General features: G+C 43.8%; 1 protein-coding gene and 1 long non-coding RNA gene across 8 annotated transcripts in view; one reads left to right on the top strand and one right to left on the bottom strand.

Annotated features, from left to right (window-relative positions):
• The window catches only part of MEGF11 (multiple EGF like domains 11), a 338,635-nt gene that overhangs the window by 155,291 nt on the left and 159,632 nt on the right, over positions 1 to 23,712 (bottom strand). For 6 of the 7 annotated variants that reach the window (XM_081888442.1, XM_081888441.1, XM_081888440.1 and 3 more), the window contains exon 7: positions 8,944 to 9,018. The exons of the other annotated variant lie outside the window; for it this stretch is intronic. In XM_081888442.1, the coding sequence (XP_081744568.1) occupies positions 8,944 to 9,018 (75 nt within the window). The remainder of the gene's footprint in view (positions 1 to 8,943; positions 9,019 to 23,712) is intronic. 7 annotated transcript variants of the gene reach the window in all.
• LOC309356990 lies at positions 2,858 to 17,260 on the top strand. Its single transcript, XR_014162997.1, has 3 exons — positions 2,858 to 3,057; positions 7,449 to 7,545; positions 17,086 to 17,260. It is a non-coding gene; the product is annotated as an uncharacterized lncRNA (long non-coding RNA).

Genomic DNA, 23,712 nt, shown 5'->3' with positions numbered 1-23,712 from the left:
TGTCCCAAATTAAAATGGGGGAAATGGTTGAGGGAGTTGGGGATGTTTAGCCTGGAGAAGAAGAGACTGAGAGGTGGGTGATTGTCATCTTCAAATATCTGTCACATGGGCTGTCACATGAAAGATGGAGCAATCTTGTTTCCTGCTGCTCCATTGGGTAGGACCAAAACAAATGGATTCAAATGACAAGAAAGGAGATTGCAAGTAAACATCAGGAATAACTTTCTGACAAGGGCTGTTTGACTTAGGAAGGTGTGGGACTGTCCTTCATTGGAGGTTTCAAACAGAGGTTGGGTAGCCACCTGTCAGTGATGATTTTGCTGATTCCTGCATTGCAAGGGGTTGAACTAGATGGCCATTGGGGTCCCTTCCCTGGGAGAATATAGTGGTTCTATTACTTCCCTTCTCCACAAATTTGTTGAATATGACCCTCAGCAGTTAATCGTCATGCACTCCCTCCAGCTATACACTCTGTGTTTTTCCCAAGAATATGAAAGCACCATTTACTATGTCACTCAATCTATGCACTTCCTCATGAACCACAATCGCAATCAAGAATGAAAAGGCAAGTAGGCATTTACAGCTAGCTAATAAGTCACCTTAAATCAGGAACAGCCAGTGTTGCTGGATTCCAATTCCTGTCAGCCTCAGCCAGTGTGACCAGTGATGAGGTTTTATGGGAAATGTAGTCCAACAACATCTGGAAGGAATCACATTGGTCACCTATGTCCTAATCACTAGCAAGCCTTCTTCCTGTTGACAAGCCAGCTCTGGCACAAGGGGAAAAGGCAACAAGGTGAACCTGCACCACACACAATCCAATTTGTGTGATATGAGCAAATATCCTATCTAAATTTGTTGTAGAAGCTAGACTCAAACCTATCAATTCTGAGACTATTAGAAGGAAAGCAGCATAAATCAACATTGAAAAATATGTATCAGTGGATAATTTGAGGAGAAAGGAACAGAGATGTTTGGGGGTTTTTTTAGTCCATGCCTAGTACATAGCAAGAAGATGCTCAAACTTACAAAGGAAACCTCCCTCAGAATAGTACCACCAATCAGAGTATGTGCCACCTCTGGAAAGATTATGCCACCCTGACCAGTTGCTAAGCAATGCATCTTGGCCAGTCGACTTTTAACAAAAACAGAATTCACCCCTTAAGTTGGACACTAAATGATCCCTGCTGTTGAACTTCAGACAGAAAGAACACTCTGGGCCCCACCTATCAGCTGGGGGACTAAAGATGGATGGTTCTGTTGGTTTGCATATATTACTACAATCTGCTGCAAGCCACCTTGAGTATCATTCAATCAAAAGGCAGGATATAATTATTTCAAATAAATACATTCCCTCTCTAATTATATAGTACACTTTCTAAGGTTCATTTCACTTGGAAGTGGAAAAGGGATAACCTACAGCCAACCCATCGCAAAACCAAAATTCAGGAGAAAAATTGTGACATAAAAATCAAAGGGCAAAGGAAGGAGGGTGGTGCTTTGATTTATTAGCAGGAAGATTTGATCTACTTCATGTCAGGTTTCATCCACCCTCCATGTTTCTATAATAGGGTTGTCATATTTCAAAAAGTTAAAATCCGGACCCAAAAGTTGTTGAGCAAAACTGAAGATGGGGTGGGGGAAAGAAATTTTAAAGCTATTTTAAAGGGAAATCGCCAAAAACAACACTGCAGATATGGGTTGCCATACATCCATATTTTCCCAGACATTTCTGCTATTTCACCCAGACACTGCTTCCAACTGCAGTGTTCTGGCTATGTCCAGGAAATTCCAGACATATGGTAACCCTAGCCTATAAGCACCTAGATAAAGGGTTTAGTAATATATAATTTTTAGAGATGTTAAGAAACTGATTTATATAAATACATGTATAAAAGTGAGAGTTAAACAGAGATGGGCTTTCTGAGAACAACCAATGTCATCAACCAGATAAACTAGCATACAAAAACCCAAAGGCTCCAGGAAAGGAGGATTCTTTTCCATGGCCTAGGGCTAGGTTATCCTCCTCCAACTTGGGACCTTACAAATGTTGAAGACTTCAACTCCCATCAGCCCCAGTATGCAGGCCTGATGGTCTGGGATGGTGGGAGTTCTAGTCCAAAACACTGGGCACTGGGTGATGGAAGGCTGTCTTAAGCTACTAATTTCCCTTAAAATACAAATCATTGTAACATCTGTTTTGCCATCTCCCAGTCTAGCCAGCTGCAGAGACATGGCCTAACAGTGCTCTCCCCAAAGGCTCACCCTTCAGTGGGGGGCGAGGCGACGAAAGGAACTTTCTAAGTCTTGAACACATTAAACCACTCTGTGCAATTTTAAACACGGGAGAAAGAACCATTCAGCAACTGAGAAGTGCTACGTCCAGCCAGAGATGGGGAAGAAATTTGGTTTGGTTTGTATTTTAACATGAACTTGCATGATCTGCACTTCCTAACACAACACGGGAAACAAAATGTAGCAATAACCTTCCCTACTTCTTCAAGTTCTGCAGTGCAGTTCTCTAACCAACAGCGTTCATAAAAATGTGTGCATTAGGGGGAAATGTGCATAAAAATGCATATATCAGTGAGAATAATGCACGAAAATGCATTGCATTGGGAAAAATTGAACTTAAGGTTAGAAAAGCAAGAAACTGAGAGAAATCAAAACTGACAGATACGGTATTTCTGTCCTCAATTCCAGCAAAACCAGAAGCACCGTCTTGTGACCAAGATTGGGGCCTGGTGCACAGCATGTGATGTCATGTGCCTAGTGTGTGTCGCACGTGTGTGATGTCATGCATGCAATACATGACACACACATCGCATCATCGGGAAGAGGCCGAGTGCAGAATCCAGCACGCTGCAGCTCCCTCTCTCACACTCAGGAGAAGCCAACTACTGAACTGAACCATGTTCAGCCTCCTCCATCCCCTCAACACCAAGGGGGCCCGAACCCCTGCCAGCAGATATTTAGGGGGCCAAAGACACCTCCGCGCATAGGAGTTGGTGCGCCTGAGAAAACTAAGCACCCAGAGCAAAAGAAAGGCAACAGTCGGTGAGAATAACTTTCCTTGATTTTAAAAGCTTGACACCAGGGGCTTCCACAGACTGCACCTTGGCTGTCTTTCTTTAAGAACAGATCCTTCCTTCTCCTTCAATAAATCACTGATGCAAACACATCTCTGAATGTAACACGTGCAAAGAGAGTTTCTTCCCCCCCCAAAAACCTTAGGAGAAGGGGAAAGATATAAGAGCGGGGTGATTTGCAGTTCTTCCTGACAGACCTCTCATGTACCCGTTAATAGAACAGCGTATTCCAATTAAGCTGGCTATGGTTATAGCAGATGGCTTTTTACAATGTGAAAAGTCCATAAACTAAGGGCCATTTATAGCTACTTTCCTCCTAAAATTTCACATTCCTTTATGGGCAGACTCGTACTTTTCCCCCCCCTTCCCCCATTTTTTGTTGAACTTCTTTCATTCTTTTAAAAAGTGAATTTAAGATTTGCAAGGAAACAAGCACGTAGACAGACAGCACTAAAAACGGGAAGGCCTTTAATCATCCCTATTAAGCAACTCTGGCAGTGGAAATGCTTCACATGGTTATTTGCTGAAATTAAAGCACCCAGAAGGAGTCTAGCCTCTGATACACTTGCATCCAAAATGGCATCAACAGGAACACAAGAACACCCCGCAAATTGAATTTGCAGGGTTGTTTATTTTTTTTTTGCGGTACCCACTTCTTAAATTCTGTTGCTCATAGAATCCCAAGATCCTTCTCAGGAGCAAAAGATGTTCCAGCTGTTCTAGGCTGTACTTGATTCTTCGCTCATCTGCTGTGACTGCAGAAGTACAGAAGTCCTGACAATGGAGATATCCCTCACAGGACTTGACAGTTTTGCTCAGGAGGGTGTGTGACTGTGAATGTTCAATCTCCAGCATCTCTGATTCATTTTGGGTCTTGATCAAGGCTAAGGCTTCAGCCTCAGACCTTGCACAGCCTCACCCAATCAAAACACTAAACTAGATGAACCAATATTCTGACTCAAGTCTCATGCTGCCTGGAACTTAGCAATGGAACACAAAGCAAATCTTTTGCCAAAAATCTGCACTACTTTCCCCCTCTCTACACCTATCTGTTCCTTCCTACTTTGTCCACGGATTTTCTGCACATCTAGGATGGTTAAAGAGTGTTTCTTTCAAGGCACACATAAGAATCTGTCTTATTAAAAGATATTAGAACATTAGTCCTCCTATATCAGTATTTAGTATTTAGCTGGATCATAAAGATCGCCAAAGAATTGATGCTTTTGAATTATGGTGCTGGAGGAGACTCTTGAGAGTCCCATGGACTGCAAGAAGATCAAACCTATCCATTCTTAAGGAAATCAGCCCTGAGTGCTCACTGGAAGGACAGATCCTCAAGCTGAGGCTCCAATACTTTGGCCACCTCATGAGAAGAGAAGACTCCCTGGAAAAGACCCTGATGTTGGGAAAGATGGAGGGCACAAGGAGAAGGGAACAACAGAGGACAAGATGGTTGGACAGTGTTCTGGAAGCTAACAGCATGAGTTTGACCAAACTGCGGGAGGCAGTGGAAGACAGGAGTGCCTGGCATGCTCTGGTCCATGGGGTCACGAAGAGTCGGACATGACTAAACAACTAAACGAATCAGTATTATCTAGTAGTGTCTATTGCACAAGGCATGGGCTAACCACTCTCCAGCTGTTGCTGGATTCCAACTCATAAGAACATAAGAAGAGCCTGCTGGATCAGGCCAATGGTCTATTTAGTCCAGCATTCTGTTCTTACACTGGTCAACCAGAAGCCTGTGGCAAGCATGCAAGCAGGACCTGAGCACAAGAGCACTCTCCCCACTTGTGATTTCCAACACCTGGTAGTCAGAAGCATTATTGCCTCTGACTGTGGAGGCAGACCATAGTCATTGAGGTTAGTAGACAATGGAGCCTTCTCCCTGAATTGGTCCACTCTTCTTTTATAGCCATCCACTGGCAGCTTCCCACCCACACCAGGCAAAGGTCAGAGGTGATGGGAGTTGGAGTCCAATGTAGCTCTACCACGGAGCTACAGTCCTCCTCCACTTATGAGCACAGTTTGGATTTGGATTTGATATCCCGCCTTTCACTCTCCTTCAGGTGTCTCAAAGCGGCTAACATTCTCCTTTCCCTTCCTCCCCCACAACAAACACTCTGTGAGGTGAGTGGGGCTGAGAGACTTCAGAGAAGGTCACCCAGCAGCTGCATGTGGAGGAGCGGAGACGCGGTTCCCCAGATTATGAGTCTATCACTCCTAACCACTACACCACACTGGCTCTCAGTGTAGAGTTAAGGATGCAATTCCTACATTATGTTTTATATCTGCATATACAATATACCGGTGTTTAAGTAGCAAAACAAGCAAGCAGTATTGCCAATGGTGCATAGCATGCCAGTATTTAAGTGACTGGGTTTCCCTCCATTAAGCATCGAAACTTGTGGCTGGGAAAGGAACTGGCTTCAGTGTTTACTGCAGAGTAGCCCGGACATTTAAATGCACATGCAGCTTTCAGGATGATGCATGTACTTTATAATTTAAACCCAAAACCGTTTGTTTGTTTTTTTGCATCCAGGTTTCAATAATAAGGTGTGCATGAACTCTAAACTGAGTTTCTGACTATTTGAGAAGAGCTTAATTAATCCAGAGCAGAGAGAGAGAGAGAGAGAGAGAGAGAGAGAGAGAGAGAGAGAGAGAGAGAGAGAGAGAGAAATAGGGTGTCATCTTGTGCGTGTGCAAGACCAGGAGAGAAAGAATTACTGGCTCTCCAGCTTATCCTCCTTCTCACTTTGTATAGCTGTTGGCACCAGCCCAAGACTGCAGTGCAGAACGCGTGCCTGATTCCAATCAGATCATGTTATTTTGGCAATGCCCAGAAGCTTTTATGCATAAATGGATTTGTCCCAACAATAATAAAGATTTGGGAAGTTCTCACTAGTAGTTAGCAAGTGTGATGTCACCCGCTTTTGCCTAACGAGGAAATTATTTGGGGGCAACAAGCAATAAAATGCCAAATGCACATTCTATTTTTCTTTATAAAAAAAAGCTTCCGCATTTTCTTCTAATGAGGATTTTTAACAAACAGTTCCCTGCAAATTCAAACCCACAGAGACTGTAAATGGAGGGAACTGTTGCTTGACTCTGCCTGAGCGGTTTAGCCAGCCGAGACCCTGCCAAGGCAATCGCAGGTTACACCAACAGAAATAGGGTAAACTATTTAAATTTATCCTATGGTTTACTAGCATTTTATTTTTTTTAGTTTTGTATACATAGACTAGACTAATTTGATGGACAGCAGCATTAAAGCCAAGGGGGGGGTTGATTCTGACTCAGTGGGTCAGTTCCTTATAAGGCCCTACATCTGTGGGTCAACTTTGACAGGTAGGTGGGACATTCCACCTCTCAATCACCCAGCATCATTAGGACATCAGATGGCTGACTGACAGGAGGGCTGTTCCACTCACCTGTCAAACTGTATTGGGCAGAGCTTCCCAAAAACCTGGCAGCCAACAGGTGTTTGGTAACCACAACACAAGAACTTTGCTGCTCCAGTGTCACCGAGCAGCGTGAACTGAAACCACTGCTAAAATGGAGCTTTCTCTGGTTCAGTGTAAACTGCTTGGTGCTATTGGGAGCAAGGCACACTCCCCCTGCCCCTCAGCTGATTGGGGGGGGTGCCTTGAGCTAGCGAAGGAACAATGGGGAGCTCTCTTTAAGGCCCCGAGTGTACCTTTGTAGCCACATCAATACCTACCTCACACCAGATGTTAAAAATTATATCAGGTGGGTGTGGTTTATGGGAAAGTGCCCTGGTGGGCCAGATTTGGCTCAGGAGCCAGAGGTTCCCCATCCCAATATTAAAGGAAAGGAGGGAAGGAAGATGAGAGCCAGGAGAGAGAGAGAGTGGTAGGGAAGTTCTGAGTAACAGGGAGGAGACGATCCACCCACCCCAGGAACAAGGACAGAGGGCTTGATCGGTCCACAAGCATTATTCTACAACTGTGAAGAAGCATGAGACAGCATGTAATCTGACATCTCAAGGGATTTCTGGCAGACTAGCAGAGTCTTTGTGACTGGACTCAAGGCCAACCCTACCATTAAGCAAGCTGATGTGGGAAATGTCAGCAGGGAGGTCTTGGTAGCAATCCCCCTCAGCTGCTTCTCCTGAGTCATTTCCCTATATTAAATGATAGGATTGTGCATGCTCAATTGGGCCCCTCAACTATCCTGCTGCCACAGGACTGGTGGGGGAGGATGCAATCCGATCACCAGGCTTCTGAAGGCGAACTAGGGATGGGTGACTTCTTGCTCTGCATCTGCAGCCAGCAAAACCTATTGAGCAGGCTCCCCATCTATCTATCCATTTGATTCCATTTCTGAATTGCTTCCTAGAGTTTTCCAGGCAAAACAAAAAAGGAGGAAAGCCACTGGAAGAATATCACCCTATTCACCAGTCTAAGCCAAATGAACACCGTGACAACTTCCCCACGTGAGTAAAGTTCCATTATTTATACACAGAGAGTTACGGATCACATTTCAGATTGTATATATGAATGACATATAGGTTTTGGTGTCCTCGGGTGTCTTCCCGTGTAAAAGTTGGGGTGTCTAGGCGACGTTTCGACGAGGTCTCACTCGTCATCTTCAGGCTGGTGCTTTCGGCTTCTTGTTACTGGAACAGAGCAGGATCTCAGTGTTTGAGTTCCTATAAATACTGTTGAGGGGGTGTGGTGTATAGCCTCCAATGTTCTGGGCAATGTTCCTCTCTGCCCAGAACATTGGAGGCTATACACCACACCCCCTCAACAGTATTTATAGGAACTCAAACACTGAGATCCTGCTCTGTTCCAGTAACAAGAAGCCGAAAGCACCAGCCTGAAGATGACGAGTGAGACCTCGTCGAAACGTCGCCTAGACACCCCAACTTTTACACGGGAAGACACCCGAGGACACCAAAACCTGCATTCCTGTACCCGTGAAAATCTACGAAAGCGAATGACATATACTTTCCACCAGCTTCAACTGGTACACACCAGCTGCAAACATTCCTAGACTAGGCTAGCCTATGATGCTTAGGTGACCTGAAAACTTGATTACTGACACATGCCTTATGTAGGGCTCTCCTTGCATCCAGTCCAAAAGCTGCAACTCCTGCAGAATGTAGCACCCAGATTCCTCACAGGAGCATGTTACCGGCAGCAAGGGTACTTCTTTACCAAGAGAGCTGCATTGGTTGCCAATTTGCTACCAGGTCGGAATCAAGTTTATTTTGTTAATTCACAAAGCCCTAGACAACCTGGGCCCAAAGTAAGGCCTTGAGGACTGCTTCATTCCTTAAGCCCAGAGACTTTCTGATGGGGTACTTCTGGTGGTCCCCTATTCCCCTGCAGTTCAGTTGGCCACAAACTGAGACATTACTGTGGCAGGCCCTGCTCTGTGGAACTCCATGCCAATACAATTTCAGCAAGAGTCATGCCTACTTTCTTTCAAGCTGCATTGTTCAGAGAGGCCTTTGGCACTTTTTTATTATTAAAAAATAACCCATCAACCTGTTTTTGCTGCTATGTTATCGAGGTCTTTCCTGCTGTCACTGTGTTTTTGTTTTATTGTTGCATACCAAAAGTGCAGTTTACAAATGACTGAATAAATAAAGAGAAACACACACACACACAGCCTGACATAAACACACAGAATGCAGCACAGAATGCCGCTTGACATGCATGGCACAGAAGAGCTGAGAAAGGAAAGGAAAAGCATGCACAGTGAACAGAATGGACAGAACCACTTCCACCACCACCCCAGCCCAGCCCAGCCAACACACTCTTGCAAAGAACAAGAAAAGACAGACCATCACCACCACTAGAGATTGCGTTTTGGACCCACTCACTGTTGGCGGTGTGGTTTCTGCTACTCCCCGCTGGTGCTGCCGTGTGCTCGGGTGCCCCTTCAGAGGTGGCCCTTCCTGACATTGAATGGGAAAACGAAAAGGAAGGATGCAGAGAAAAGAAGGTGGGGGAGGCGAGGTGGAGGGGAGGGCGAGAGCAAAAGATGGCAAGAGAAAGGAAAGGGAGCATCTTTAACTGAACACTAACAGCATAACAAGAACACACAGTTAAGAATACAGAAGGGCCTGAGATCCCCAAACAGAACAAACTGAAACTAAACTACATTTGATTGTTAATAAATAACCTCCCCTTTCCCTCATCATTGGAGCAAGACACAGAATATTTCTGGACATCAGTCTTATGCTAGTCCAATGAAAGGTTTCACATAATCCAGTATTTTTCTTTTAAAAAATAAACAAATTGCCATCTTCCTTTGCAGCTGCGGCTTGAATTCAAGAATCATCGAATTGCAGAGTTGGAAACGACCCCAAGGGTCATCTAGTTCAATTCTCTGCAATGCAGGGAGACAGACAAAGGCACCAAGTTCAAAAAAAGCACTGAAGTGAAGCTATGGTTGCACATGCCCCAATTCTTCCTTGGCGTTGAAGGCTTGAATTCCCCCAGCCCTGACATTACATGCTGGACATGGTTCAACATGGCAGGCCAAATCCAGAGGCTTGGTTGGGCCTAATTGACACAGGTTCCCACAGTGCTGAGGTAATGGCACCGAAATTTAGCAAGCCACAAAGTGAGCTGGGAGTATCAGAGGAAAGGCAACCTCTTGAAATGTGTATTTTTATATTTATTTCAGCTCCACACAGCTAATTCTTGGCATGACTGGGAGAAGCAGAAGGCCTATTGCGGTTGCTCCTGTTTGCACGGAAACACAATCTGGCCACTGAATGAGCTTCTGTGATGTCACAGAATGTCCATGAGTATCATAACTCCCGGGGGAGGAGGCTTAAGTGTAGCTGACAGACAACAGAGCTTCAATACTTCAGACAGGAAAGTTTCCCTAAATGTAAGCATGTTGGTGAAGAAGTCACTAAGTCTACCTGTAAAGTGGGTAATTTGCACATATGCTTCTGTGATGTGGCTCTGGGAGGGCAGAATGTGCAACAACCTCAGCAACAAGCATTCTCTAATGAGCTAAGGTGGCTGTTGCAGGGCTGCCAACCGGCAGCCCTATAGACTTTTACATTGATTGTTATGAATCATTAAATCTGGGTTGGGGAACTATGCCCTGCTTTGGGGGCACTGTTCTGTGTGCCACCAGAGCCACATCTCTCTTTGCAGAGGACCCTGCTCTTGCCCACAGACCTCATCATTTTGGCATCATATAACACCAGCAGTTGGAACATCTTTCTGTCACCTGAGCAACGGGCTGCAGTGCTGCTTCAGACAGGCACTATATAAATCCATATTTTATTGTAAATATCTCCATACAGTGCTGCCTTGATCTCGATATGGAGGCAGTAATCCAGGCTTAGCTCCGTTAACACCGCAGAGCCCCATTTACACACAACCTGCACAGACCGCCGAGGGCAGATGCTCTTTCAAGTCCTCCTCGGTGCTTTCAAAGCGGCCTTTTTAAAATGCAAGGGCACCCCTCGACTCGCAGGGAACAGTGACATTCCAATGCCCTATATTACAAGCCGTGTCTGCAGGCCAAGCAAAGCTGGCTTTTCCGTCTTCCTTGACTAGCAGTGATTAAACTTTGGGGCCAATGCATTATTTGTTATGCCCTTTGGATTTCCAATTCCTGCCTTGCAATTCAGTTCATAAATAGTTACACCAAGACAGGCCATTTAAAAACACAAAGACCAAAGAAGCCTCAATTAACATCTTTCCACACGTTTGGAATTGTGGGGGGCTTTGTGCCATATATTTTAAAAAATGCACGTGAATTTGAGAGCCCCAGTGATTTATTTAAATATATAATCTTAATCATCTTCCATGTTTGCATAGCCAGTTAAGCTGCTTGGCCTCCTATACCTAAGATCAAGCGATGCAATTTCCATAGCAACAATGGTAGCACTCAAAAGATGTAGGGAGCTGTGTTGATCCATTGGGGGGGGGGGGGACAAACGTCACAGTTAGGTAATTCTAATTCCTTTAGGACACCTGCAATACTGCAGAATAGTGAGCTATGGTTCCAGTCAGAAGGATGGATGTGGAGAGAGACCAAGGCACAATGGAGTCACTGCAAAGTCTGGAGACTGTAAAGTCTTGAGATGGGATGCAGGTGATGTTAGGCAAACCTAACTGCATTAGTTTTTCCTAGGCGCAAAATGATTTCAGGATGCAGAGGCTGCTAGGGCAAAAGAAAGAGTTACACACACACTCACCCTGCCCATTTAGAAAAAAAGAGCAATAACTTGGGTATTTTCTCCCTCCCATTCCCTGTTTTGCTTATCAAAGGAACCTTGAAGAACCATTCTGGGAAACTCAGTAAGCTGGCTCCCTGCATTTCTGTTTGTTCCAGGACTCTTTCTCAGATCTGTAGATCTTTGCACATTTAACAATTTTCCAGGATTCTTTGCGTAAGCCAGGGGTGAGAAAACTTTTTCAGCAGGGAGCTGGTCCACTGTCCCTCAGACCTGGTGGGGGGGCTGGACTATTTTTTTTGGGGGGGGATGAACAAATTCCTATGCCCCACAAATAACTCATGTAAAAACACGCTGATTCCCAGACCGTCTGCAGGCCGGAATGAGAAGGCGATTGGGCGGGATCCAGGCCTTAGTTTGCCTACCCATGGGGTAAGCCATGGCTGCTCACATAGTATAAGGGCATATGGTTTGGTGCGGATGTGACCTAGGACTGCAGCCAGGGAGGGGGATGTTCTGCCTTAACAATCTTGAACTAACCAATTCGGATTAGGTTGTACTCAGATAAGGTAGCTTGTAATGCCAGAACCACTGCAGGCTGCTGATGGTGGAGGGACAGGTTTAGCAGGGAGAAAGGGAGGGAGGGAGAGAGACAGATGCACATCACTTCAGTCAACCTCTAGACAAATTAAGGCCAGAACATTTTTAGAACTTAAAAGCTTCCTTAGGAAGGAAAAGACAAGATGGGGGAAATATTGCTGACAGGAACATAGACAGTCACTTGACGGGTGCCCATCATTCTTCTTCTTCTTCTTTTTTATTTTATTTTTTTTAAAAAAACTCTCTTATTCTTCAAAAGTTAAGAAGGGCAGTGAAGAGAAAATGATGCAACCAAAACCACAATAAATACTGAACTTGGGGCAAAATGAGACAGCAATTGGTTCTATTGTTAGGCACCCATCTGCCTTGGAACCCTCTCTCATTACTGGAGGCCTCTCCTCCTGCCGCAGGCAAAAACATAGGCAGCAGGGCTTTCAGAGAAAGACTCCAGTGACCCCCATGGCACAGGTCAGGTGTCAGAAAGAGACAGCCATCCTACTGATTTATATTTCATGCATTAAGACAAATCTACAAAAAAAAAAAAGCCCCTGCAATGCCTTACAGCACAAATGTCCAATGGTTTATATTTTGCAGTGTACTGTCTGGACGGATTTCTTTTTGGCATCTGTTGGATGTTCATACAATCAGTTGCTTCTATTTCATTTATTCTGATTGTTTCAATCTCAGCTTGCCCTCCCCTGAAGGCCCAAAATGGGTAACCTTTTATTATTATTATTTAAACAGATGCTTACAAACCTTCATTGTTGTTGTTTTTTTATCCAACAGGGCATTAAGTTAAAGTCACTTAGTTTTATATTTGTCCCACTGGTTTTTGCACCGGTGGAACGTTGTTACACAAGAGAATGTATAAAAGCAAGTTACTGGTAACTTTGCAGTCTATTGTACAACCATATGTTGCACAATGAGTTTCCACTAGCAGAACTATTGTGTTGTGCAACTGGTGTTGTGGCCTCTGTTGTGTCATATTAAAGCTCACCTATCTGCTCTCATGGGACGTGGGTAGAGCTGTGGGTTAAACCACAGAGCCTAGGACTTGCCAATCAGAAGGTCGGCGGGGTGAGCTCCCGTTGCTCGGTCCCTGCTTCTGCCAACCTAGCAGTTTGAAAGCACGTCAAAGTGCAAGTAGATAAATAGGTACCGCTCCGGCGGGAAGGTAAACGGCGTTTCCGTGCACTGCTCTGGTTCGCCAGAAGCGGCTTAGTCATGTTGGCTGCATGACCCGGAAGCTGTACGCCAGCTCCCTCGGCCAATAAAGCGAGATGAGTGCTGCAACCCCAGAGTCGGTCATGATTGGACCTAATGGTCAGGGGTCCCTTTACCTTTATCCGCTCTCACACTAGAGGACAGATAATGTTGGATACAGCCCTAAGGGGGGCGGGGAGGAATCTTACAGAAAGATTTAAGAAGAAAAACAACAATGTTAAACAGAAACCCCAAATACTAAGCCAAAGCAATCCTTATTAAGCATGATGCAGAAAATAGGCTGCTAATGGGTTATTCACTGAATCAAATTAATCTAATAAATATCAATACTGCTTTTTCAACACAAGTCTTCTGAATGTAGTTTATAATCACATTTTGCGTGGGGTGGTGGATGGTTTTTTCCTTCTTCTGAGAAAAGCAAGCTAAAATGTTTTGGAATGAATGAATGGAACCTAGTCCAACCTCCACATCAGCTGTAGGTTTGCTGGTGATATGGACAATGAGCATCAACATAACAAAAATGGGCTGTGGATAAATGCCAGTTTCATGGTTTTGTTTTGCAATATAAGAACCACACAGGGAGGTGAAGACTGGGGCAAAATGAGACACCCAAGCCAAAATTCTTGCAACTCCCCCCCAAAAAACCCCAGTTTCATAAAGAAGTCTTCCCCAACCTGGTGCCCTCTGGGAATTTTGGATTTCCCTAATTCCATCAGCTCTAGAGAGCCAGTTTCCTCATTTTTCCAGTCTTAAATTCAGTTTTCCACATTTCCATATCAGTTCATTAAAAAAAAAAAACCTCATGAAAATTAATCAGCATTTTAGTGGAAATTTCTCTTACTACACACTTTTTTCTTTGCCATTCTACCCAATCCATGAATTTTTGCAAAGCGTTTATTCTCTAATTTTTATATTCTCCATAGTATAACACATTTCATATGTCATTTTTCACCAATACACACCTTTATATGCACATTTTACCTTAGTATATGCATTTTAGTACTTGTTACTTGGCTGGGAAATGGCATTGCAAAATTCAGAGAAATGCACATTTTGAAGGATTGCTGTGTTGTGATTCATGTACTGTTTTGGAAAGTGTGAATTAGGTAGATTTGCCTTTAATCACAAATGATATTAAATATCTTCCCCATCCCTTTTTGAGACTGATAGGAATGGAACAACATAACATTTGGAGAGCATCAGGTTTGGGTAAGGTTTTCATAGAAGATATATATGCAGTGAACTGCCATGAAATCTTCAGATGAAAGTGGTATAAATACACACACACACACACACACACACACACACACACGGAAAGGCACTGGAAAGGCTTCTGCGTGTGGCTAAAATCCCCCACGAAAGATCATTGTGTCTGGTTTTTCATTCAATCTATGGAGAGATGGAAATGACAAACTGCCTGCAATCTTTTCCAAGATCTAATGCCCAGAAAAGGACAATAGAGGTGCCAGTGTGACAAAGCCACCTCAAAGGGAATAATTTCAGGCCAGCCAGCAGTATATAGAAGGATCCCCATTCACAGAAGACCAGCTGCATCTATGGTGCCTTCAGCTGTGTGCATACACAGGCCCTGTTGAAATACAAATTAATAGCAAGCTGGGTGCAAGAATATCTGCCAGGGAGCTTATGCTGCAGAACGTATTGAGATGCTTCAAAGAACCTTTACTAAAACGAACAGTTTGGGTTAATTCATAATGGTTAACTTCCTAGGTTTCGCCACAGTATTTCCCTACCCTATTTGTATTCAAAACTAGAAGTATCTCATAAGTCTTTATTCTGGGGCGGAAATGATAGAGGTTGGCAATAAAAAGATGGAGACAGCAAAATAATAATATATATTAAATGCCTGAATAGCCAGGATGCACCACATGTCATCCTTTGAAGAAGATGGTCCAGGCTATGTTTATGCGATACAATATTCTTCTTCTTCATCATCCTCTGCATCCAGCCACTCTAAATTCTGTAGGCAAATGAAGCAAGTTTGCATCATTTCCTTAATGGAGCTTTTGTTGCGTGAGTGTAAGGCAAGGCAGCCAAATGTGGCTGGACTTCAACTTCCAACAATTCCAACCAGAAAGGCCAATAGTCAAAGCTGATGGGAGTTGTGCCCTCAAAAAGCTGCTGGTTGACCATGCCGGCTATCCCCAGTATCAGGGTTAATTCACCCTCCCGTTTTAACAAAGGAGCTGCATAGAAGAGGAAGATCATCGTGAGTTATTTGACATTGGGCCCAGCCTAGTGAATCATCCAAGGTGTCCTAAACTGTGTGGAGATTATTATACCTTTTAACACAAGAAGCAAGACTGGGAAAGGTACTGAGGAAGGTAGAGGCAGGTGAGGAAATCATGGAGCCATACAAGCAGGTCACAGAAGCTCCTCACCCTTCAGGATACTTTTGAAAGATGTAACCCTGTACATCTACAGTACAATTGAACACCCATGTCCATTGGTAGTATATCTGATAAGAGCAAGCAACAGGGGGAAGCCATAACTTTCGCACTGTGCTTGTAAGCGTCCCAGAAGCACCTAGCTGGCCACTGAGGGAAAATGGAGGGTAAAGCCAATGTGGTCAGGATGCTGTACTAGGACTTGTGTTCAAAATCCCACTGAGCCACAATGCTCATTGGGTCAGCCATTATCTCTCAGCTTCATCTACCTCACAGAGCTGTTGTGAGATTAAAAGGCAGCAGAGAACATAAGAAATAAAAATACATTTTAAAACACCTAAACAAATAACTGAAGTAAAAAACACAGCTTTAAACAAATACAATTGCCAAGTCAGATTCTTCTTCCACCTCTGGAATTTAAAAGCCATGGACAACCTTTCCAAACTCTGTGTCCTTCAGATGTTTGGGACACAAGTGCATCAGATGGACCTTTGATCAAATCATGAAGGATTCTTCTTACAAAGACTTGACCTCCACATCCATAAGGCAAGTGGAGGAGACAGTGATTCTCAGGAATTTAAGTACAGTGCCAGATCCCTCACATTATTTGGCACAGAACTGCATGTAAAGATCCGGGAGCTCCTTTAGCCCCAAAGCTTCTCATTCCTTGCAACATCTCAGCAGCCAAATGGCCTCAAGCCAGGAAGACCTTGGGTGGAATTCCAGCCGTAACCCAATGGACCAAACAAGGCACTTTTTCAAAACAGCAGCTTCTGTACACTGTGGTAGATAGATGATAGCTAGATGATAGATATAGATATCCTTTAAAAAAAAAACTTAAAACAAAAGCCTAATAACACAGCAAGATGTTTATTACATAATATAGCTTTTTAAAAGCTACCTGCTGTTTCTCTGAAATTGTCTTGTCGTTGAGCCAATTTCTCACAGCACATTTGCAATTATTCCTCATATATCTCTTTTTAGCAGCAATGATAAGCATCTTTTTATGCTCCTAAAGGAGGGGAATGACATCACCTCTTTGCACCTCTGGTCTATAGCATAGCGTGTTCCATTTCATCACTCTTGCCTTGAATGGAAGCAAAGTGATAAGACACCCACTTTGATGACAGTTTAGAAGCAAAACGGGGGTAGGGGGGAGGGCACCTGCAAGTGGCAAATGTGATACATGAGGCAAGATCAAAGCCCACTGTTCAGAGGGCTCCGATCACTACCTAATAACGACAAATGAAATTCCAGTGGCAAAGAGAGACTGTCCTCAGGATAATAAAAAAAAGCCAATTGAGCAGCTGCAGAATATGTGCATTCAACTGCTGGTTCAGATTCTGCTTCTCCACCTTTGAAATACCAAATCTAGGCTGGGGTAGTCAATGTAATGGCTTCCAGTTGATGTTGGAATACAACTTGCAACAGCCAATGTTCAGGAGTTGATGCCGGGATCTGAAGTTCCGACAACATCCAAAGGGCCCATCATTGGCTACCCAAGTCTGGACAGATATCCAAGATAGGTGTAGTAGGAGGGGGAGTCTAATCTGTATTGGTGACAATTCCACTTGTGATTTTACTCTAGGTCAGGAGTAGCCAATGTAATGCCCTCCAGATGTTGTTCGACTCCAACCCTCATCAGCCTCAGCCAGCATAGTTCAACAACCTCCAGAAGGCAAAATATTCGCCCGCTCAGTCTGGACAGACTTCCAGGACAGAAGGAAGGTAGGTGGTGGAATCTAATTCCATTTGTGATTTTTAGCAGGACTTCACTTGCAGCAAAGGTAACTGGATTTCAGAACTCTTGTTATTAAGCTAATGAATTGCTTTTCTAATTTTATCTTCAAAGCTAGTTCTTTAAACCTCAACCTGAGACAACACCAGACACACCTGAAGCAGGAAACAAGGCGCTGCCCCTTTAAAAGTCCTTCTAACAACAGCTGGGCTTAAGCAGTTACCTGGCCTGCTTCCGCTAGAGAAGTCAGAGGATTCCAAAGGAAAGAGAAACAAGACCAGAAACTGCTTGTGCTTGCTTACTCATCCTATATTCAGAATGGAAATCAATTTAGTGAAAGCTATCGGTATTCACGGTTGTCGCTGCTTTCAGTCCGCAAAAGATGTGTGACTGATTATGTCCCACCCCTATTTGCATACTGTTTTCTTTGCACTGAAATGAATGGGGTGGAATAATGTTATGGCACATTAATTTACGTAACTAATTCTTTAAATTACATACATTATTTAATTTTGCCACAGCAGACAGCAAGACGAATAATGCCGTTTTTGGCAGAAGATGAACTGTAGTGGAACAGGAACAATGCTGCATTTGATGAAAACAGGGCAGAATGGGGGGAAATGCCGTCATACATCCCTAGCATCCCTAGAAGGACTCCAGCTGAGTGTCACTTTCCTTCCCGTGAGTGCAATGTCTGTGATTCCTGGAACTTGCCACAGTTTATAAAGATCCTGCTAAATTGACACCTCCCAAACCAATATGCAAACTGAAACACAGATGTCATTCGGAATTTGCATTTCTCCAAATTTTGCAATGCAGTTGCCCAGTCAAAGAATAATAATAGCTATTATTATTATTATTATTATTCATCAGAAGATCACAGGGCAGATATATAACATAGCAAAAAATAAAACCAATAACTCCACCACCACAGTCATTATTATTATTAATTATTGAATTACAAAAATGTATATATTAATTAAAAGCGCACGCAAAATGCACCTAAGTGAACATAAAATACAAAAATGCAGTCTGTTGTGGGGAAAGCATTTGCAAAAGCACACATATAAGACAAAACTGAGTCAATGAATATGTAGATTAGGAGAAATGAGAAATGTGGGGTGTAAAAAAAATGGAACTTAAGAATGAAAAAAAGAGAAACCGAGAAACCAACACTGACAGATGCATCCATTGCTAGTAGTTCTATGCCATTACTGATATGCTACCATTTCTATGCCATTACTGATCAGTTACTTCAAGACCGTTATGGGATCTCTGGGTGGTGTCCTTTGGCCTCCCAATGGCTAGCAGAGGCAGACAACAATGGTGCAAAGCAAGCCACTTAGTGCTTCACTTTGCATCATTCATATAAACTGACTTTTCTTGCTGCAGAGTTTGCTCCAAGTTCTGCCTCTAGAATCAGGCTACCACACATGCGCCATAACTAACTCATTAATAGCAACCAAATAGCATCACATGCCATGCAGTGTCACCATTGCTACCCGAATTTGCCAAAGAGAATTCAAGAGCCTGAGAACAACAACTGCCGCGCGTTGATCGAAAACACCCACTCAAACAATTCCTCTCTTAATCTCAGCTCCTCAAAGCTCTTGCTTCTAATTTCAGAACCTGCTTCCAAAGCAGGACTTTTGACTGGGTGACTTCCAACTGCAGATGCCTCTATTAGTTGATCAAAAGATTATTCTTGACCCCATTTGATGCCTCCGGCCAATGTCTTCTAATTAGAGCCACAGCTCGTCCCAAGCTGGTTCCATTTCCCAGGGAGAGCTAAACAGCTCTGAGAGAGAGCAGTGAGTGATACTTGCCGGTTTCTGATAGCTTGAGAGAGAAATAAGGAAGCACTGGGAAGAGCCATGACCCTACTGGAGGCTGCTAAAGGATGCTGATGAGATTTTTGTTAAGCATTTATTATCTCCTTGCTGCAAGCATCAATAAAAGCCTGGATTTAAACATCCCACGTTTACACTAGTGAATAACTGGTTCTAGATGGAATAGCTCTAACCTCTCCCTTTACAATGTCTTAAGGAACAGCCAATGCTCAACAAGTACATCAAATTAATATGCAAAGCATTTCTCTATTTGCCAATCTGATTTTTCCAAACACATATTTCATTTCTTGGGCACGAGAAATGATTGAAGACTTGCATATGGCACACCACAAAGTTATTTGCATTGCTTTGAAAATCAGTGGCCATTTGTTTCTCTCCCACCCCCACCCCCCCGCTCTTTTCCCTCCCCCGGATACTCAATGTTCCAAAGCTAAGTACATCAAGAACAACTTAAGATATTTTGTTTTCAACTAGACTACTAGGGAGGTTGTGTCAAATGCAACAGAGGAGCATATTCACTATATGTGCAATGAACACTTGACTGTCTTATAAGTTTACATAATTGTATGGCTGGAAGGAAGCCCTGAAAGTAGCTGAATTAAACCCAAGCACTAGGTTTCATGGCTTCCAAGGACTTCTGAAATGTTAGTCCGACACTTAAGAGTACAGCTGTGTGTGATTGGAGGACGAATCACAAACCTCCTCTTCCTCCTCCTCAACAGCTGGAGATCCTCCAAGCATCATTTGCCTTCTGGAGCAAAACAGAGAAAACAGATGCTCCCTATTTAAATACTGTATCAGAAAATAGGTGGGAGAAGCAAAACGGAACATTACAGACCAAACATTACATTACTTCCCTATACATGAATATTATTTATTTGTTTTATAAACTTAAGATACCACTTTTCATTTATAAATCTCAAAGCTGTCCACAATCCACACATAAGACAAATCAATACACAACAGTTAAAACATCCAGGTAGTCATATAATATCAAGAACTATGGGATCCAGAATTTGATGTCAAGAGTCAGGAAATGCCCAACATGCCCAATAGCTGAAGGGGGAGGGAGTCCACAAATGCTTCAAGGGGGCACCTATGAAATTGGTGTGTGAGAGACAGCAGGAGACTTTGAGAATGGACAGAGTAAAGTAAAAACAGCCTTTTGAGATTATCTAGTCCAGCAACTTGTTTGGCCAGCCAGATGCATCTATGGAAGCCCAAAAGCATGTAAAACAACAGCTCTCTCTTCACTTATGATCCCCAGCAACTGGCATTCAGAGGCATAGTTCCTCCAAGATGAAAGGAAGAAAGGAAGAACATCACCATCATGGCTGTTGAACGTTAATCCTTTTCTAATGCCACCCGTCAGTGCCCTTCACTACCTCTTATGGAAACAAATTCCACAGCTTAATTATGTGTTGTGACAAAGCACCTCTTTTTGCCTGTCTCATATCTCCAAACATTCAATTTCGTTGGATGACACTTTTGGGTTCTAGTAGTTGGAGACAAGGATGAAAACCTCTGTCTGTTTTTCTCGGTACCATGCATGATTTCACAAACCTCAACCCTGTCCCCTCTCTCTTGCTCTTTTCCCAGCCCAAATACGCCCCCAATGTTGTACCATTTTCTCATGGGGGAGGAAAAAGCTCTAGCCACTTGTTCATTCTGTTTGCCCTTTATTACACATTTTCAAGTGCTACAATGTCCTTTTTGAGATGCAGTATTCCAAGTGTATTAGTACTGGAGATTTGTATAAAGCTGGAGTGAGGAACGTCAAGGCTGAGAGATGGATATGGCTGGCTGGGATGTATCCATAAACTGTGACAATGCCTCTTGATGGCCACGGAGCAGAGATGTGTAGTGTGTGTGTAGAAACCACTGACTTCTGCATGGTTGGAATGCAGCCTACTGTACAAAGGTAAGAGTCACCCCTGTTGCTCCACCCACTTTTCCATCTGGCCCCGCCCAACATTGGCATGTGGCCCAAGACAGGACATAGCCCTTGAGCTGCAAAGAAAGCTTCTCATCCCTTGTTTAAACACATTACAAGGCTGGTGGTTTTATTTTTGATCCCTTTCCCAATTATCTGTAGCCTGGAATTTCCCTTTTTCACCAGCTGCCGTGTGATGGGTAAACATTCCCGTTGCATTATCCACCTCAAACCCAAAATCTCTTTCCTAAGCAGTCACTACTGGGACAGAGAGCTAATAAAACAACAGGACAATGGAGGAACAAAAGGAAGTAACCCATACTAGGACCTGCTTCTTGGGGATCTCCAAGTGCTTTACAGGACCCTGACAACCACTTGCAGCCATCACAAAGACTCTCATCGTTTGAAGTTGTGCGGCAAGCAGCCAACCATTCCCACACTTAGTATCAGTTCGGGCAGGATTCCATCCAACCCCACAAGACTTGGGGCAGATGAATCTCCTAACACCGCCCCCACAATCAGACGCTGTTGAGTCAGACTAAATTGGGAATTGGCTGCTGATACCCAGAGGCAGAATTTGGCCTATTTCTTGTCTGGAAAGACAAAAATTAGCATAAAAAGAGAGCTTGTTTTATTCTTTGGGGTGTTTTCATGCCTCATCTAAATCCTGTAACACAGAGAACTCTCAGGGTAATGCAGGAGGTTCCCCAGGTACACAATCACATAAATCATTTTTAAGAACCACAGTAGAATTTGTAAATAGTGTCACATGAAGAATATGGGCTGGGACAGTATTACTTTGGGCACACTGAGACTCGGACAGAAGGAGCACACATTTCCTCCATCACAGTTCATGAAGCAAATTAATAAAAATGTTGGTTGAGAATGTTTCAAGCTGTTGTAAGGCCCACTCAGACGTCAGGGCAAGGGTTGCAAGCATTTTGAAATCCCATGCCCAGAAACACAGTGAATAAGGACCTGGAATGGAAATGTGCAATGCCTCTGTCCTCAGAGGGGAGACTCTGTGTGCAACCACTCAGTGTTAATCAAAAAACGAAGTGAGGTGTGGATATGCTATCTTTCCCCTGACCCTGGGGGAGCATTATTCCTCCCATCAGGAGGAAGAGGGAATCAAACACTGTTCCAGATTAAAATCCTACCCATCAGACTATGGGCATGATAACCCTTTCCCTTGTTGCCCCCTAGAAACTGGGGGCAATACACACACACAAGGTATTATGTGACCATCATGACTAGTGTCATGACCAAAGGTAGCTTTATCCTCCATGAATTTGCCTAATCCCCTTTTAAAGCTGTCCAGTTGGTGGCCATCACTACATCTTGTGAGTTTCTGAGAAGTAATGGGATGGCTACTATGGGAAACGAATGCTGCTCTATATGAGGGAACCTCTGGCCCGTGAGCCAAATGTAGCCCTTCAGGACTTTCCATCTGGCCCTCAGAACTCTTTGCAGCCTACACCCCTCACTGGGGTGGAGTGCATCATTGAACTCTGACAATGCCTCTTATCTTACTTGCATGAATAGAGGGGTGTGTGTTTGTGTGTTTATAGAAACTAGCCTACTGTATTAAGGTAAAATGTACATGCATGTGGCCCCAGGAAGATTCCCCAGAAGAGAATGTGGCTCTCGGGCTGAAAAAGATTCCCCATCCCTGCTCTAGATAGACCTTTGATCTGCTCCATCGTTGACTCTAAACATGCCTTTAAGAGTGGCCTTGGTGTATGATTTGCTAAAACAGAATCTCTGCTCTTGCTAATGGGAATGGAGTTAAGATAGCACAGCAGTCTGGAAAGCATCTGGCTGTAATAAGCCTGAACATTAAGCTAACAGATCATAAAACTTCATTACCAGCATCCGGTTTGGGGAGAAAATGAAGTTTATTTGGGCTGTTTCATTTAAAATATTCTCACTTAGATGGGGCTTTGCTCCTGCTCTCCAGAATGACTCTGAATTTAGGAGACAGCAATACAAAGACAGAAAGAGGCACGTAAATAGTAATCAAAATATTCAGTTTCCCACAAGTCCTTCAAAGTTTGACCTTTGGGCCAACAGGAATATATACATACACACACACACAGACACACACACAGCCATAGTGGGGCCTGAGTCCTAAGGACCACACAAATGGTTTATGCTGCAAGGAAGAACTTGCATCCTGAGCAATGGCATCAATGTAATGATGGGTGCTGCTGCACACAGAAAACAGGATGGGGGAGGGGAGGAAGGGGAGGGGAGGATCCCATTAGTCTGCACCAAAAGTAGTTCCTTAGATTCTAATGTGAGACTTTTGGGAAGCAGGAGGGCAACTCAAAGCAGCAGAGGGCAAATAACTGCCAGAGGTAGTTGGATCTGCTTAGAAGCCCAGGAGCCAAACCCTCATAAGAAGAGCTCTGCTGGATCAGACCAATGGCCCATCTAGTACAGCACCCTGTTCTCACAGTGGTGAACCAGATGCCTGTGAGAAACCCATAAAGCAGGACTTGAGCACCAGAGCACTCTCCCCTCTGCAGTTTCCAGAAATTGGTACTCAGAAGCATTACTGCCTTCAGTTGTGGAGACAGAGCATAGCCATCATGGCTAGCAGTCATTCCTCAAGGAGCTCCGCCATAATTAAACCATTCCAAGTGAATTGTGGAAATTGGGGGGTGGGGAGGGACCATGTATGGACCCCTC

The sequence above is a fragment of the Podarcis melisellensis genome, assembly GCF_964234715.1.
Source record: "Podarcis melisellensis genome assembly, chromosome: 14".
Taxonomy (NCBI): Eukaryota; Metazoa; Chordata; class Lepidosauria; order Squamata; family Lacertidae; genus Podarcis; species Podarcis melisellensis.
Note: the sequence above shows the minus strand (reverse complement) of the source record. Positions and strands in the feature narration are given on the sequence as shown.